The sequence below is a fragment of the Penicillium canescens genome, assembly GCF_028828765.1.
Source record: "Penicillium canescens strain IBT 15451 chromosome Unknown utg000003l_segment0_segment0, whole genome shotgun sequence".
In the NCBI taxonomy this organism is placed as follows: domain Eukaryota; kingdom Fungi; phylum Ascomycota; class Eurotiomycetes; order Eurotiales; family Aspergillaceae; genus Penicillium; species Penicillium canescens.
Window position 1 is genome coordinate 1,861,604 of NW_026703965.1, and position 15,510 is coordinate 1,877,113.

The window sequence follows — 15,510 nt, forward strand, 5'->3', positions numbered from 1 at the left end:
AAGACCTGGCCGCTGGATGTCGCAGTGTGATCACACCAGCCTGCATTCGAGACCTGTATGGAATTGGGAACATGACTACCAGACCAAGCCGGCAAAATATCCTTGGGATATCTGGTTACTTAGACCAATACGCTCGATACCGGGATTTTGACCATTTCATGGCTCATTACGCCGCGGAAAATACAAATAACTTCACCGTGGTTTCAATTCATGATGGACAGAATGACCAGAACTCTTCACTTGACAGCACTGAAGCAAGCTTAGATGTGCAGTACGCTATCTCCCTTGCAGATGCAGTGAGAGCGGCCTTCTACACCACCGGTGGAAGAGCTCCTATAATCCCAGAGGTTGGCCGGACAAATGGCACTGAGTCCACAAATGAGCCCTACCTCGACCAACTACATTATCTGCTCAGTCTCTCGGACCATGAACTTCCAGCGGTACTTTCAAACTCATATGGAGAAGACGAGCAGAGTGTTCCAGAGTCATATGCAAATGCAACTTGCAGTCTGTTCGCCCAGCTCGGCGCGCGCGGTGTTACAGTGCTGTTCAGCAGTGGGGATTCAGGGCCTGGTGGTTCTTGCCTAAGTAATGACGGGCAGAACCGAACCAAATTCCTACCTGAATTTCCATCTTCTTGTCCGTTCGTCACTTCCGTTGGAGGAACGCACAACACCGACCCCGAAAGTGCAATTTCCTTCTCTGGGGGTGGATTCTCGGATCTTTTCCCACGTCCAACGTACCAGGACACCGCAGTAGATGGCTACCTCAGTAAACTGGGAAGTCAATGGAGTGGATTATACAATCCCCAGGGAAGAGGCATTCCCGGCGTAGCAGCCCAGGCGAGTAACTTCATGGTTCGAGACCATGGAAGTTGGGCGTTGGTCGGTGGTACAAGGTTTGTACTTCCCGATCTTGAAGAAAAGAGACAGACTAAATATGTATAGTGCATCGGCGCCAGTACTTGCAGCTGTAGTTTCTCAGCTAAATGCTGCCCGTTTAGGACAGAATATGCCTAGAATGGGCTTTTTGAATCCATGGCTTTATAGCATCGGACAACCTGGGTTCACGGACATTATTCACGGTGGCTCCACTGGCTGTGTCGGGAAAATTACTGGCGGAATTAAAACACCTCTGGTGTCAGGTGCGAGCTGGAATGCCACCGAAGGGTGGGACCCTGTGACAGGACTGGGGACGCCTCTCTTTCAGACCCTTGTCCCGTTAGCATTGTCTTAAGCTGCTCAAAACGGCCTCAATTGAACACATGTCGGGTTTGCTGGGCAATGGCGCAATTCTGAAAGCTCGATGCAAATCAATAGTCAAGTTAAAAATCGAAGAATATCGAAAAAGTAGTAGACGATCTCCGATTATAAACAAGGTCACGTGCGACCACAAGCTGACCGCCCACCACAGCTCCGTCATGAGCGCCGGATTGTCACCAACGATCATCAACTTATCCTCAAGCTCTCTATCTCCTCCGTTGCAGCCATTGCCTACGTTAGATTGCGTTTCGGCTCTGTTACCGTCTTTCAACATTATCCTGAATTCACCTCACACGCACCATGTCCGATCTACAGTCCCTTGTCTCAGAGCTCCACGGTGCTCTCGAGCGCAAGCAGCTGGACACCGCCAACGACCTCCTTAGCCGCGCCAAGCGGGCTCTTCTTATGCAAAATGCATTAATCCCAACCTCATCCACACCTCCCCAGCTTGTCGTCCTCGCTCGTCAAGTCCTCGAGCTCGGAGCCCTTGCCTCAATTCGCCAGACCGACGCGCAGCTATTCACAAGATACTACCAGCAGCTCCAGCCATTCTACGATCTTGAGAGACACGCCGGTCTTCCAGGCCAGAACTCGTCAAATGTTGATTTCAGCACTAGCCAGCGGAGCAAGATCACAGGACTGTACCTGCTTCTTCTTTTGAGCATGGGCGACAGTGCCAACTTCCACACAGTGCTAGAAGGATTGGTTGAAGAGGCAAGCTTGCAGGGTGGCCGTGTTGAAGATGATGCATACATCAAATACCCCGTTGAGCTGGAGCGCAACTTGATGGAAGGCAGCTATGATAAGGTCTGGAGAGAGACGAAGTCTGAGCGTGTGCCATCCGAAGACTTTGGCCTGTTCTCGAATGTAAGTTGCACCAGACTCGATTGTATGTCGAACAAAAGTACTGACCCGCCCATCTTTCATAGGTTCTCATTGGTACCATCCGCAGTGAAATCGCAGACTGCTCGGAGAAGGCCTATCCTTCCCTCCCCATCTCTAACGCCAAAAACCTCCTCTTCCTCGAGTCTGAAGGTGCCGTTATCGAGTTTGCCCAGCAGCGTGGTTGGATCCTCCGCGACGGCCGGATACACTTCCCTGTCGAGCCTGAGGCGGCTGCCAGGTCCGAGAAGGACATCCTGGTGGCTAGCGGTACCGTTATTGAGAACGCGTTGGGCTACGCCCGGGAACTGGAGACCATTGTTTAATTACACTCATCAATGGGAATGATATGCTGTATTCAGGTATGAATGATTTATTTGGGCGCGGATGTACTTGTATACCTGTCGCTTCTGCATTGTGATTTGTCTAGCGTGCTCATGATAACAATCATGTTAGAGTCCATCCCGCTTCCCTATTTCCAGTAACATTCTAGACGGCATAGCCAGTCTGTAAAGAGCAGATGATTTAGTCTATAATTCGACTAAACATCTACAGTCCACACACACAACCTCCGGTCATAGAAACTGCTCGAGACACATAGAAGCTCCCCAGACCCAGACTCCCCTCGTCCAACCTTCGTCCCCTCCCATACACCACTGGCATAATTCATACTCTCATGCTCCGTAAACTTCGCCAGCACTTCAATTACCCATTCCGGAGTACCATCCTGCTGCGTGCAAGTGACCCGAACGAGCCTAGTGCCTGCATGCATACAGCTTGCCAGCACCAAGAAGCTCCATTCCGTAACATTCAAGGGGTCTGCAGACTCAGGCACTTGCGTCGTGTTCAACAACTGCAACCGCCAGACTCCACCGTCGAGACATTGTTCAGCAAGAACCTCCCCTCTGCGTGTAGCATAATATACCCGTAAACCCTCATCATAACTTCCCGTCAGCAAAACAGGAGCATCATCAAACAGCGGAACACCAAGCGGTAAAATGGCAGTAACACCAGCTGTATGATGACGTGCCCGATCGTCATGCTCAATAAGCATAGGCGAGATATGCTCGTCAGGATCGTCCAACGCGGCAGTATTATCTAACCGACGTGTATGTAATGAGCCGAAATCATTACCGGTGAACATGAAGGGAATTTTGGATGGATTTTGCTCCTCGGAGGCTGTGGAAGCTGTGGACAAGGCCACGAACCAGACTTCAATCATTTGCTTCGCTTCGAAGGTTCCCCATTCAACTAGACAATCTTCGTCGCGGAGATCACCCTCGGTCCCGAAGACAGCTGTCCGGCTATCAGAGAATGTGACGGCAAATCCGTCTGCTGGAGACCTGGGGAACCAGTTCTCCGGTGCCCACGCTAGGAACAGGGCTGGGATGGATGGATCTTCGTGGACTTGCTTCGTCCATAGTTGGGTGATGCTGGGACTTGTAGTAGATGCATCATCTCCCGCTGATATGTTGGCAGAGACTTCAAATAGAGACACTGAGCCCACACTACTTGCGATTGCGAATAGATTCTTGTGTTTTGGGTGGAAGTGGAGGTCAAAGACGGCGTATGGCACTGCGACTTTCTGGACTTGGGAACTATACAACATTAGTTGTGGTTCCGATGAACAAATTCACACAATGGGCAGACTCATGCATTCCTGACTTACAGTGCTTTGTTGACAGGATCTAGCTTCCATAGCTGGATACTTCCGGTTTTGGATTGTTGTATCTCTCCATCTTCAGTTTTGTTCTCTGATAGAAGGTATGTGCCCACAATGAAATGGTCTTGTGCCTCAGGGCAGAATTCTAGACAGCTCGGTGGCTGGTCTAGGAATACTGTTGTTGCAGACTTGGGGTGCTGAATAGTTGCAGCCATTGTGATTTGATCTGATCTCAACCGCGTCACGGGGTGCATACAACGTGGTGATGCGGCTGTAGAGGAAATGCACTCAAATTCAATTCTGCAAAGTCACTTTCACAATGACCGTATCTAGGCGAAGATATAAGACAGATCTTTTTCCACTTGGCCTCTGTTCTCGGGAAGTTGAGATTTGAACCAAAACCTCATAGTGGGGCGGTGAGTATCCACTCCGAAGCAAAGAAGTATACAACCTTTCAGCAACTGCAAACGCAGAAGCAACAAAGATATACGCGGAACACTAGATCCAATCTACCTATTGGCTACTCACCTATTACCGACAGGTCACGTACGTAGCCAGTTCTTACAACCGCAATTTCTGCGTCACTTGTTCTAGATCTATAGATAACTTTATATCATATATACATAGAGAGTGAGAGAGACAGATATTCCAAAAGTCCATACAGGCGCGTCCGAATCAGCTGATCTGAGGGATTTCCGATGGTTATCAGGTCTAACCCCACTCGAGAGATCCAAGTTGTTTCATGCCCATACTTACCCACATATATACAGGTATGTACACTCTAGATTAATATTGATGCTTAATACTACAACTTGCAACAACTAGAGTAGCAAAAGGCAAACAAGAAACATACAAAATGGTGCAAGCAAAACAATCAAACGAAAGCTCGGTGCTTCTTCGCAAAAGCATTTGATAGGAAGACTATCTAGCGATGAGGCTTTTGATGAGCGATCCTCCTTGACTGTCGCCATTGTGCAAGGAAATAGGACTGGATCGAGTGGTTATGATATATATGATTTACCAGTGACTGGCTTTCATAACGGTGTTAGGAGAATCAAGACTAAAAATTCAATACCCAATACAAAGGTTGAAGAATGTCCTGAGATCATTACGTGTGCTTCGGGCTCATCTCAATCCCGTACTGAATCAGAGCGGGATCCAACCTTAGAGATTATAATCTTTGATAAAGTTTCGAAGCTGGTTTTATACACACTAACGACCTCTATACAGGTGACTTATTATCATTATCGAGTTAAGAATCTCTAACCATCTTAACGTCATGGAATGTAGAAGAATTTTGAGAGTTGGTCATTTATCGGGGTTGATATTAAGCCCGAATCCCCACTGTTAGTCCAACATTAATAATTGCTAAATATCGGGCCCCGATCAACAGCGAGATCAATAATATGCAAAACAGAATGATTAACCATGTCGCTCTGCTTATAGAATAGACTTACCGCGGTTCTTCGGTGAGAAAGGATCACCGAATCCCCGAACTTGCGAGCCACTTAGGGTTTGATGTCTATTAAGATCGAGGTTATGGTATGATCACTAGTACAGCACACATATTGGTATAAAGATCGAATACTTCCCCGGTCCAGGTCAAGTCACTAAGTATCAAACCCATCAGCTCAACATTTACATTATCTCTCAAGGCCCCAGCCATGTCAAAACTTATCACGGTTTTCGGTGCTACAGGACAGCAGGGTGGTTCTGTCATTCGCACCATCTTGCAGGATGCCAGCTTGTCTCAGGACTTTAAAATCGTGGCATCACCCGCGATATCTCGAAGCCCGCAGCTCAAGCTCTTGCCCAACAGGGAGTCGAGATCAAGGCTGTAAGTCCTCATCATCTCTTCAAAATATAGGTGTCCAATATTGACAGATTCTTCCAAGGCCGACATGAGCTCCAAAGAGTCATTGGCTCAGGCATTGAAAGGCAGCCACTCGGTGTTTCTTGTTACCACACCGGACTGGGGCAATGCCGGTTCTGACGCTGAGCTAGTGCACGGCAAGAATGTCGCCGATGCAGCCAAAGAGACTGGCGTCCAGCACCTCATTTTCTCTTCTCTACTCAATGTCACCGAGACATCGGGCGGTAAACTCACTCATGTCCCTCACTTTGACCACAAGGCCAAGGTCGAGCAGTACATCCGGTCGATCGGAATGCCCGCCACATTTGTGCTCCCTGGTTATTTCATGACCAACTATACCGTTTCTGGAATGCTGCGAAAGGGTGATGACGGCGTCTATAACCTGGCATACCCCGTCGGCAGAGATGCCCAATTCCCGCTCGTTGACATTGCCAGTGATATGGGTATGATATATCCATGCTTCTAGTATAAAAGTGGGAAAGCTGACAAAGTGATTTCTGTAGGCAAATATGTCGCAGCAGCCCTGAAGAGTCGCTCAGACGTTCTGGGTTCTCAAATCCTGGCCGCAGCTGACTATTATTCTCCCTCGCGCATCCTTGCTGAGTTCGAGGAGGTTACTGGAAAGAAGACCCAGTTCATCCAAGTGGACTCTGATACCTACAAGAGCTCCATTCCCGGCCCTATGGGCGAAGAGATGCTGGGGAATCACTTGTTTATTGAGAACTACGGTTACTACAACGGCAAGAGCCTGAAGGAGAGCAATGATCTGCTCAAGAAGCACGGCTATCAGCCTACCAGCTGGAAAGAGTTTTTAGAGAAGAGCAAGGCCTCGTTTTAGGGACCTGGAGGATTCTAAATCGTGTCCACCAATTGTCAGTTTATATAGAGATGGCAGCCGAATGGAAGATTGTTGATGAAAATTAAAGGAGAGGCATATCTACGAATTGTAATGGCACTACCATTTTCTCCTCTCAGTCTCTGGTAACCAATATGACACAGAATCCTCTTATACGCAAAGACTTAAGCGTATTCTGAACAGTTCCAACATCTCAATCATTACTTCCAGATTTTGCCATCGGAGGCTGTTTTCACAGATTCCAGCACTTGCTCGATTGCTACCGCTAAAAACGAACCATTCTTATGCCATTCAGTCCTTGGAAATGGGATATATTTTAGTAAATGCTAATTTTCTTTTCCTCATGGTCAATCGCCCCTATATCGCTACTTGCTTTCCTTAAGTAGTGGAATAGAGTTACCTGTTACCGCTGTCAATTAACGTGTTTCAAAAGAGCATCGTACTAGATTTAGCTGTATAGGGGTCGCCTTAGATATACCTAGTAGAAACATCGTCCATTCTCTGAGTCTACATACAGTAATTTGCATCTATTGTATATCCTAATGTTCTTTCGACGTAGGCAAAAGACAAACTTTTACTTCTACGGTTAAGACATATACATATGGGGGCACAACGCTCCCGGCGTAACGCACCTTGAATACCATTCTTTTAAATCATAATATTTACTTCTTTCGATTCTATAGCCCCCGTCGTGTGATTCACTGATGGCAATTATAAAGGAACTGGGGTGGTAGAGTGGGCCTGACCTCCCAGGCAAAAACACAAGTCAAGTTAGTTACGTTCGGAGAAACGATCGCGCAATCTCACTATCCACATTGCTACATCTCTATCATTTCACTTGCAGATGAAAAGATGTCTCGTCGACGAATCCGAACATTTGTGCGGGTCCTGCCATTCGTTACGCGAGTAGTAATGGCTCGAGCTTTTCCAAGTTTCTTTCACTGCATTGCATTGCATGAACCCACACAATATTTTCATTCTGACCGAGTCAACCTATTGAGTCATGCATAATGCTTACTGAGATAACTTGAGGTCTAGATACATCGATTACATTCTTGCTTCGCCTAGGAGTCATACTAAAAGTCATACTTGATGCTCCGACGGTTGCCGATGGGCGGCCTATATCTAGTTACAGACAGTCATAGGAACCTTGGAGGGTACCATCTCCTTGTGGATTCAAGCGTAGCCATGCTCTATGTAACATTACCATCAACACATCCAAATGTCCAAACTTGGATGATTACGAACACCTCGCATATTGCTTTTTCCTCCGGGCTACCCCTTCGGCCCACTTGCAGTGTACATGCATTGGTTCTTAGACTCGAGAACCAGAGCGAAGGGCGTGAACTCTAACTATGTCACATCCCTTGCACTGTAGCTGACCTCGTGCAAGTACAGGTGCATAGAAGTGCATATGAACGCGTTGATGGGTCAAACACAATGTTCGGTCCCCAGTCCATAGATGTGAGGGCGATCCAGATTGAGTGAAAATTCTGTGAAGGGCGCTAGAATCAGAGCTAATCGTGCAGTTTAAAAGAAACCAATTGTTATCTAAAACATTCTTACTGCAACTCGCATCTGTAAATGTTAGGGTAGCGCCGCCAGAAAAAATACTTATTTGTTCGTGGCCCCCACTCTTTTCATTTCCTACACCTGTCCTATCTATCGCGATGCTGGATAAAAAGCCTTTAGGATACCGATGGCGGTCGTCTCGACTTCTGGTGGTTTCCTCAATTACTGTCGCTTTATTCGCAGGTGCGTGTTGCTGGTGTCTCACATTTCATGGGTGTTTTGAGTCATCCTAACAATTCAACAGAAACCTTTCTCTACGGGTTCCTCACGCCGATTCTGAGCTATATGCTTGAAGAACGTTTACATATCGACCCATCTCTAACTCAGAGCTATACTACCGCATTACTCACCGCACATGGATTCTTCGGTCTAGTTTCTGCGCCGATAATCGCGCATCTCGCCGAGAAGACACCGAGCCAAAAGACACCGCTCTTGATTGCTCTGGCAGGATGTTTCGTGGGTACTCTTATGATTGCGCTCACTACTTCAGGTATTTAGCTCTCAGAGCCATTAAAAATACTGTCCTGAGCTGATTATAGTGAACAGTGTGGGCTCTCTTCCTTGGTCGCAGCTTGCAAAGTATAGCCGGGGCCGGCACTTGGGTAGTTGGATTTTCCCTATTAGCTAATAATGTGGACAAGGAACATCTTGGGAAGTCAATAGGCCTCGCAATGGCATTTGTCACTGCGGGAATGGTCGGAGGACCAACCGTGAGTGGTACACTGCTTCAGCTGTTTGGATACTGGGCCGCATGGTCACTCCCCATGGTTGTGCTTGTCTTGGATATTATTGCGCGACTGGTTATGATTGAACCTCATCCTACGCATTCGTCCGATACTTCAGGCAAACCAAGCGGTGCCCCATCCTCCGAGAACACGGTGACATCGGAAGAAACAACTGCTTTGCTATCCGAAACGCGCGACAATGGCAAGACAACTCATTGTGAATTGGAGGGCAAACAAGGAACAAAGCAAGATTATTACAAGATTATGCTCACCGACGCACGAGTTCTGACTGCATTGTCCAATGTTGTGGTTGTCTCTTCTCTTATCGCCGGAATCAACAATACCCTTCCTGTTCACCTGAAAGACGCATTTGGCTGGAAAAGCTTGCTTATAAGTATGATGTTTTTCTGCTTGCAGGTTCCAAATATCGCTTTAAGTGGACCAGCTGGATGGCTTCGTGACCGAGCCGGTTTGCGGGGACCTACCACCCTGGGCTGGAGTGCTCTGGTCCCTCTGATATTGCTTCTGGGTGTCCCTGGGGACCCCCATTTCCCTTGGGCCAGTGGTAACGCAGCTGGTAAATCTATCTTTACTAGCTCGTTGATTGCCTTGGGTACTGTTTTACCCCTTGTGCGTGGCGTGGGAGCTGTGCAATTGGCATGTGAGTGATCCTTAACATCTCTGATGTGATAATTTGACTGGCATACTGATTCAGTATTCTCCTTAGACGTCGTCAAGGACATGGAAGCAAAAGATCCGCATATGTTTGAGGCCAATAGAAGCAACTTGCGGGTCTTTTCTATGACTGAAGTTGGATATAGCGTCGGAATGATGGTTGGGCCTCTGTTGAGCGGCTCACTGGTCGAAGGAGTCGGTTTCTTCTTCATGGCAGTAGCACTAGGTAAGCACGTCGATTGGTCCAGTATTTCTATTCAAGTACTTACCTTTTCTAGCTGCCATTTGCCTTGTTCAAGCTTGCGTTTCGTGGCGCTGGCTCGACGCTAAGTCTCCGACACAAGTTTCTGACCATTCTGCATAAACGACCCCGGTAATAGAGTCGATAATTTGAATGAAACTGCTTTATGAAAGAGCTTATCTCTGACTCAGAGGGGCCCAAAAAGCTGGAAAAAGGTACCTTTGTAGCATATCCAAATTGAATGTACAGAATTTGATACAAAATGACTGAAATGATTTGTGGGACCGCGTGTAACTTATCTACAGCTTCAGTATCTGTTTGTGTCAGATGTAAAGCAAATGGCTAAGATTTGCACTAATAGCCATCGGTGGTTGGTGAGTGATAGTGGCGGGGACTTACCCCGCGATGAGGTAGCAGTGCCTTCTTCATAGATACCTGCAATGTTTAAATGATCATTTCCTCGAAAAAGCATCGCTTTTGAAATCACGATGGCTGAACAGCAGGGTGAAAGCTCGCAGTTCGCTAACTGTGACCATATCCCTATCATCGATCTTTCAACTTTAGATAGTCCTCATCTTGAAGAACGACAGCAGCTGGCTCAATCAATCTATGAAGCGTGCACCCAAGTTGGCTTCTTCTATATAAAAGTAAGACCATTCTATTACCACCTGGGATATAGCAGCAGCTAAATCCTTCATATCAGAGCCATGGAATTCCAGAGGACATGATAAGAGAAATCCATGATGCCGCAGAACGCTTCTTCAGCCTCTCTGACGAGCAGAAGATGAAGTTCTATATCGGAAACTCACCGGTATGTCTGAATACACGGCTAGAATCAAGATTGGCACACTGAAGTCTCTCAGAAATTCCGTGGATACAGTCCTCTCGGTGGCGAGAAATCCACAGGAACGGATGATGATCCCGTCGCCGCAGAAGATGCAGTCAGTGCTCTCTCTGAAGCATTTGATATTGGGTATGAAACTGCAATGGATGTTCAAAAGTCGAAGGATGACCCTCTTCCTCGTGATCCCTATGGTTTGTATGGAGACAATCAATGGCCTGACCAGGATACGCTGCCGGGATTCTCCAGGACCTACATTGAGTATTGCTCCTTGATTCTAGGACTCTGTCGAAAGATGATGAGAATCTTTGCTCTTGCTCTCGATTTACCTGAAGGATACTTTGACTCTATGGTTCAGAATCCGGGTGTTACGTCTAGGATGATGCATTATCCGCCTCAGCCAGTGAAAGAGGAGGTCCTTGAGGGGCTTGGGGCTCACACGGTAAGCTGGAGCGGCGGTAACATTAGAAGAACTAGCTTTTGACATTCCTTAAGGACTTTGAATGCTTCACTATCCTTTCCCAGGGTAGCGTGCCGGGTCTGCAGGTCCTGAACTACAGCGGCGAATGGATACTGGCACCTCCATTGTCAGGTACACTGGTTGTTAACATAGCGGATTGCTTGTCAATTTGGTAAGAGCAGTGCCACAGTTTCCTGTCTTCCACTCTAATTCCTCCAGGACGAACAAGAAGTTCAAATCAACTATCCACCGGGTGACAAACTTAACGGGACAAGAGCGCTATTCGATTCCTTTTTTCTTTGGTGTCGATTATGATGCAACAGTGTCGGTTTTACCGAATCATATCTTGGACGACAGACCAGCATGCAAAGAGCCTTTCAAAGCAGGCGAGGTGAGTGATAGAACTGCATGATTTCCAGGTTATAAGGTGAACTAACGAAAACAAAGTGGGTTCGCGAAAAGCTGTCAAAGGCATACGTGGGCTATGAGGGCTAATTGCTTACACTGGGAGAACTAAACGGTAGGATAGCCGTTCCTACTTTTGTTCAGGGGGTTTTATTGCTTATTTGCAAAGTCTCAACGCTATATATGTATATATATACAAGTCTCCACCAAGGACTGACCAATGTCCCCAATAGGAAAGCAACATAGCGATTTATGCCTCAAGTCAATGCATAAATAACAATCACTATACGAAATCTCCGTATATCTCCCATGACCAATAAAGAAACATCGGAGTTTGTAAGCATCAAGCCGATCCAAGGAACCCCGCACCCGATAACGTGACCGCTGAGCGCTGAGTATAAGAGACACAAGCTCTCCCGGAAATATCATATCAAGCAACTTCACATCGCAATGTCTTTGCCATTTAGCATTCCGCCCCCCACGGCGGCGACCTCTATCACACCATTTAAAATTGCTGTCCCCCAGACGAAGCTTGTCGAGCTCGAAACGCTATTGAAGATAGCTAAATTCGCCCCGCATACATACGAGAATTCCCAAATAGACCGTCGCTATGGTGTTGGCACCGATTGGCTAGTGACCATGCGGGATCTGTGGCTGCGGTCTTATAGCTGGTAGTTACTACTTACTCCACATCTTTATGCATCATGCACTGAACTGCCGAAATAGGAGAGCTACCGAGGATCGTATTAATAGCTTCCCTCATTTCACTACTGATATAAATGGGGTCGATATCCACTTTGTGGGTCTGTTTTCGCTGAGGAAGGATGCTGTTCCTGTTCTGTTGATTCACGGGTGGCCTGGTAGGTTTTATTCTTTGAATGTACGCGAGCCATTTTAGATTCTAAAGATTAATGACTTGATCACAGGGAGCTTTTTGGAATTTTTGCCCATCTTGCAAAAGTTCAAAGAGGAATATACCCCGGAGACGCTGCCTTATCACTTGATTGTACCTTCACTGCCGGGTTACGCCTTTTCCTCTGGTCCTCCATTGGATAGGGATTTTGGCACGGGTGAAGTTGCTCTTCTTTTAGATCAATTGATGAAAGACCTTGGATTTGAGAGCGGTTATGTGGCCCAGGGAGGTGATATTGGCAGTCGCATTGCCAGGCATTTGGGCGCAGACCATGAAAGCTGCAAAGGTATGTAGTTCTATACATCCATTCACGAGACAGGCTCAGTTTGATCTAACATATTCTGGTACAGCTGTACACGGTGAGTGATATCTCTCCAAATGCTGCAATGATTCAATACCAATGGGAAGTCAGTCAACGTGGTTTTTATGAGACGCCCAGACAACATGACAGACGACCATCTCAACGCCTTTGAAATACAAGGCATAGAGAATTTGCAAAAGTTCACAGCGTTCGGCAGCGGATATGCGATTGAGCACGGCACTCGACCCAGCACCATCGGTCACGTTGTATCCTCAAGTCCTATGGCTCTTCTGGCGTGGTGAGTTCCATGAGACGTAAGGCAACACCGAGAAACTTGGGATACTAATACTCGCAGGGTGGGTGAGAAATTCCTGGAATGGGTTGATGACCCGCTCCCTCCATACGATATCTTGGAGTCTGTCACTCTGTATTGGTTGACAGAGACGTTCCCTCGGGCTATTTATGCCTATAGACAGGTGTGTTGTTTTTCCAATGTTGATGGACACCGAAGCAGGTGTCTCTGACCAACAATAATATAGAACTATCCGCCTCCCCCTATTCCGGCTTCCAATGACCCTCGCTGGTATATCCATAAACCATTTGGGTATTCTTCTTTCCCTATGGAGATTGCTCGGCTACCGCGCTCCTGGGTTGAGACGACTGGTGATTTGGTTTTCTATGAACAGCACCAGAAGGTATGCAATTAGGCAGGATGACAAATTATACAGTACATGCTGACGTTGATGCGCTAAAGGGTGGTCATTTTGCAGCGCTAGAAAGACCAGACGAACTCAAGACCGACTTGACCAAGTTCATTGACCAGGTATGGCCAGGTATTGTAGGTGCCAAGTGAGCTGAATCCTTCTGTGGCAATAGACTTGCCAGAGAACCATATCGAAAAAGACTTGAATACTGAAAGAAGAATCGAAAGGCGACTAGAAAGATAGTAAGAAGATGAATACGAATGACTTTGTCACCAATTAGTTCCAAATGTGTATATCCCTATTAAGTAAGACATAACTCAAGTAAGGGAATTGATAGGGACACTCCCACTTTTGTTCCGGACACTCCTAATTATGTAATATCCATGATTAGGTAATTGAAAACGTCATGTGATTGTATTGGTATTCATTCTCCGTATTATTTACATGACCTTCGTGTATGCCCAACTTTACCACATGCAGTGCATTTAAAGGGTGCCCTCTTCCGTTTATTCATAGTCTGGCTGTTGTCTTTCTGCTCCAATTGATCCCACTTCCGCTTTTTAGGCTTTGGAAAAGGAATCAAAGGCTCTAAGAGAGGAAGGTATTCTGATTCCATTTCAGAAAGCCCAGTTCGCCAGAATGGGTGGATATCTGTCAATGGGATAGCTTTATTGCTCTCCAATAAACTAGTAATCCGATGGGCACAAGGAAGACCCATTGTCCTTGTGAACGTATTAGTACAAGGGGGTAAAGGAGCAAGATTTGTAGCTCTTCTAGCCTTTGTAACTTGCTCGCCAATTAGTCGTATCGAATAGCGGGAGGTCCTGATCACAATATTAGTATAAAGTTGATGTAAGGTTACTACTGGCCTCTCAATCTGATCTCGTCTAAAATCATATTCAAGCGTAGCATGCCGGGTTTGTAAAGCCTGTGAAATCCTTTCAAATACGATCAACATATCCCCTGTCGAAGCACCGATGTGCTTTTTTAAAAGGCATGTGAGCCTTCAACTCGAGAGGTCGCAGAATTACCGAGGTGTAGGCATTGTTGTGTCCATGCAACTATAAATTTTTCTTTATGAATTAGCCATGTCTCCTTAACATATCGAAGAGAAGGGGAGGTCTGATATCGCTTCTCGAACTCTGATAGCCTCGAATTGTAGTCGTTCTCTGTAGTAGAATAAATTAGCTGATTCCATGATTTTTGAAATGTTTGATATTCGGCGTTCGTCGTAAAATGCTGCTTCGTATTAGACGTTACGTTCTTGTTAATATGCCAGATGCAAAGAAGATGGGGATAATCTGGACAGACGACCTTGACAGCACCTAATAATGCAAGGTCTCTATCTGTACAAAGAACTGGATAGAAAGAGAGGGGGTCGAGAAATGAGAAAAAAGTCTTTAAAGCCCAAATATAGCTCTCTTCCTGTTCATCCTGCATAAAGCAAAATGCAACGCTAAAGGTTGAATTTGATGGCGAGACACCAATAATATGCAATAGAGGCATACGATATCGGTTTGTCTTATAGGTGCAGTCTAGGACGAATACCCTGTTGTATAGGTTAGCATACTTGATTGACTCTGGGTGTGCAAACATAAAAAAGAGGACATGTCCTTCGCTATCCTGCTTAATAGCATATTTCCAGTGATTTTCCTTCAAAGTCTTCAGTAGAAACTCAAGGGGAGTACTATTACCGAGCTTTTGCCTTCGTAAAGCACTTCGCGCATTGTAGATGTCTCGAGGGGTAACTAAAACATTAGGATGCTCTCGTTTGATTAGAGCTAGGATGCCACGAGGGGGAGATCCAATTTCCGATAGATGTAGGACCTTTTGAAGCTGCTCCTCTGTGAGCCGACGGGCAGCTGAATGTCCGATCATATTATCATCAGCTGTGTGATTATGATTCCGGTTTTGGACCTGTAGCTCCCACTTATCATCAAAAAGCATTTTCCCGTATAGCTTAAATGGACAGCCAATCCGCCGTGTAGTTGTCGTTCTTCGTTTCGCTCCATCAGGAGCATTCACTCGGTCACGATACGTGCCACCACGGTCACAACCAAGATAGATGTACTTATCTGTGATTGATCGTATAGTAGTGACAGCGTAACCTTGCGAGAGAGCATGCTGACGGACAGAG

General features: G+C 46.4%; 7 protein-coding genes across 7 annotated transcripts; 6 read left to right on the forward strand and 1 right to left on the reverse strand.

Moving 5' to 3' along the window:
• Positions 1 to 158: 158 nt before the first annotated feature.
• On the forward strand, positions 159 to 947 carry N7446_004146 (S53 family peptidase; the record flags this gene model as incomplete). The annotated part of the gene is made up of 1 exon (XM_058512895.1): positions 159 to 947. The coding sequence occupies one exon, from the start codon at positions 159 to 161 to the stop codon at positions 945 to 947; it is 789 nt and encodes a 262-aa protein (XP_058374224.1).
• A 615-nt stretch (positions 948 to 1,562) lies between these two features.
• Positions 1,563 to 2,470, forward strand: rpnL (proteasome regulatory particle lid subunit rpnL; the record flags this gene model as incomplete). Its single annotated transcript, XM_058512896.1, has 2 exons — positions 1,563 to 2,129; positions 2,192 to 2,470. 2 exons carry the CDS (start codon positions 1,563 to 1,565, stop codon positions 2,468 to 2,470), a joined length of 846 nt encoding a protein of 281 aa, XP_058374225.1.
• A 215-nt stretch (positions 2,471 to 2,685) lies between these two features.
• On the reverse strand, positions 2,686 to 4,166 carry N7446_004148 (uncharacterized protein; the record flags this gene model as incomplete). Its single annotated transcript, XM_058512897.1, has 2 exons — positions 3,814 to 4,166; positions 2,686 to 3,742 (listed from the first exon to the last, which is right to left on the reverse strand). Exons 1-2 carry the CDS (start codon positions 4,059 to 4,061, stop codon positions 2,686 to 2,688), a joined length of 1,305 nt encoding a protein of 434 aa, XP_058374226.1. The 5' UTR covers positions 4,062 to 4,166.
• A 1,305-nt stretch (positions 4,167 to 5,471) lies between these two features.
• Positions 5,472 to 6,518, forward strand: N7446_004149 (NmrA/HSCARG family protein; the record flags this gene model as incomplete). Its single annotated transcript, XM_058512898.1, has 3 exons — positions 5,472 to 5,644; positions 5,675 to 6,123; positions 6,184 to 6,518. The coding sequence occupies 3 exons, from the start codon at positions 5,472 to 5,474 to the stop codon at positions 6,516 to 6,518; spliced, it is 957 nt and encodes a 318-aa protein (XP_058374227.1).
• A 1,688-nt stretch (positions 6,519 to 8,206) lies between these two features.
• Positions 8,207 to 9,872, forward strand: N7446_004150 (MFS transporter; the record flags this gene model as incomplete). The annotated part of the gene is made up of 5 exons (XM_058512899.1): positions 8,207 to 8,291; positions 8,353 to 8,598; positions 8,655 to 9,494; positions 9,561 to 9,734; positions 9,787 to 9,872. 5 exons carry the CDS (start codon positions 8,207 to 8,209, stop codon positions 9,870 to 9,872), a joined length of 1,431 nt encoding a protein of 476 aa, XP_058374228.1.
• Positions 9,873 to 10,212: 340 nt separating this feature from the next.
• On the forward strand, positions 10,213 to 11,605 carry N7446_004151 (isopenicillin N synthase family dioxygenase). The gene is made up of 6 exons (XM_058512900.1): positions 10,213 to 10,396; positions 10,453 to 10,560; positions 10,613 to 11,032; positions 11,086 to 11,222; positions 11,270 to 11,441; positions 11,498 to 11,605. Exons 1-6 carry the CDS (start codon positions 10,238 to 10,240, stop codon positions 11,543 to 11,545), a joined length of 1,044 nt encoding a protein of 347 aa, XP_058374229.1. The 5' UTR covers positions 10,213 to 10,237; the 3' UTR covers positions 11,546 to 11,605.
• A 300-nt stretch (positions 11,606 to 11,905) lies between these two features.
• On the forward strand, positions 11,906 to 13,522 carry N7446_004152 (epoxide hydrolase family protein; the record flags this gene model as incomplete). Its single annotated transcript, XM_058512901.1, has 8 exons — positions 11,906 to 12,126; positions 12,182 to 12,315; positions 12,382 to 12,654; positions 12,719 to 12,727; positions 12,781 to 12,967; positions 13,025 to 13,145; positions 13,209 to 13,364; positions 13,424 to 13,522. 8 exons carry the CDS (start codon positions 11,906 to 11,908, stop codon positions 13,520 to 13,522), a joined length of 1,200 nt encoding a protein of 399 aa, XP_058374230.1.
• Positions 13,523 to 15,510: the final 1,988 nt, after the last annotated feature.

Bases quoted from the DNA above. Each gene is read 5' to 3' on its own strand.
- N7446_004151 (XM_058512900.1), top strand. From the start codon at position 10,238: ATGGCTGAACAGCAGGGTGAAAGCTCGCAGTTCGCTAACTGTGACCAT. The intron at 10,397-10,452 runs GTAAGACCATTC...CCTTCATATCAG, and splicing joins TTGGCTTCTTCTATATAAAA to AGCCATGGAATTCCAGAGGA. The intron at 11,033-11,085 runs GTAAGCTGGAGC...ACATTCCTTAAG, and splicing joins AGGGGCTTGGGGCTCACACG to GACTTTGAATGCTTCACTAT.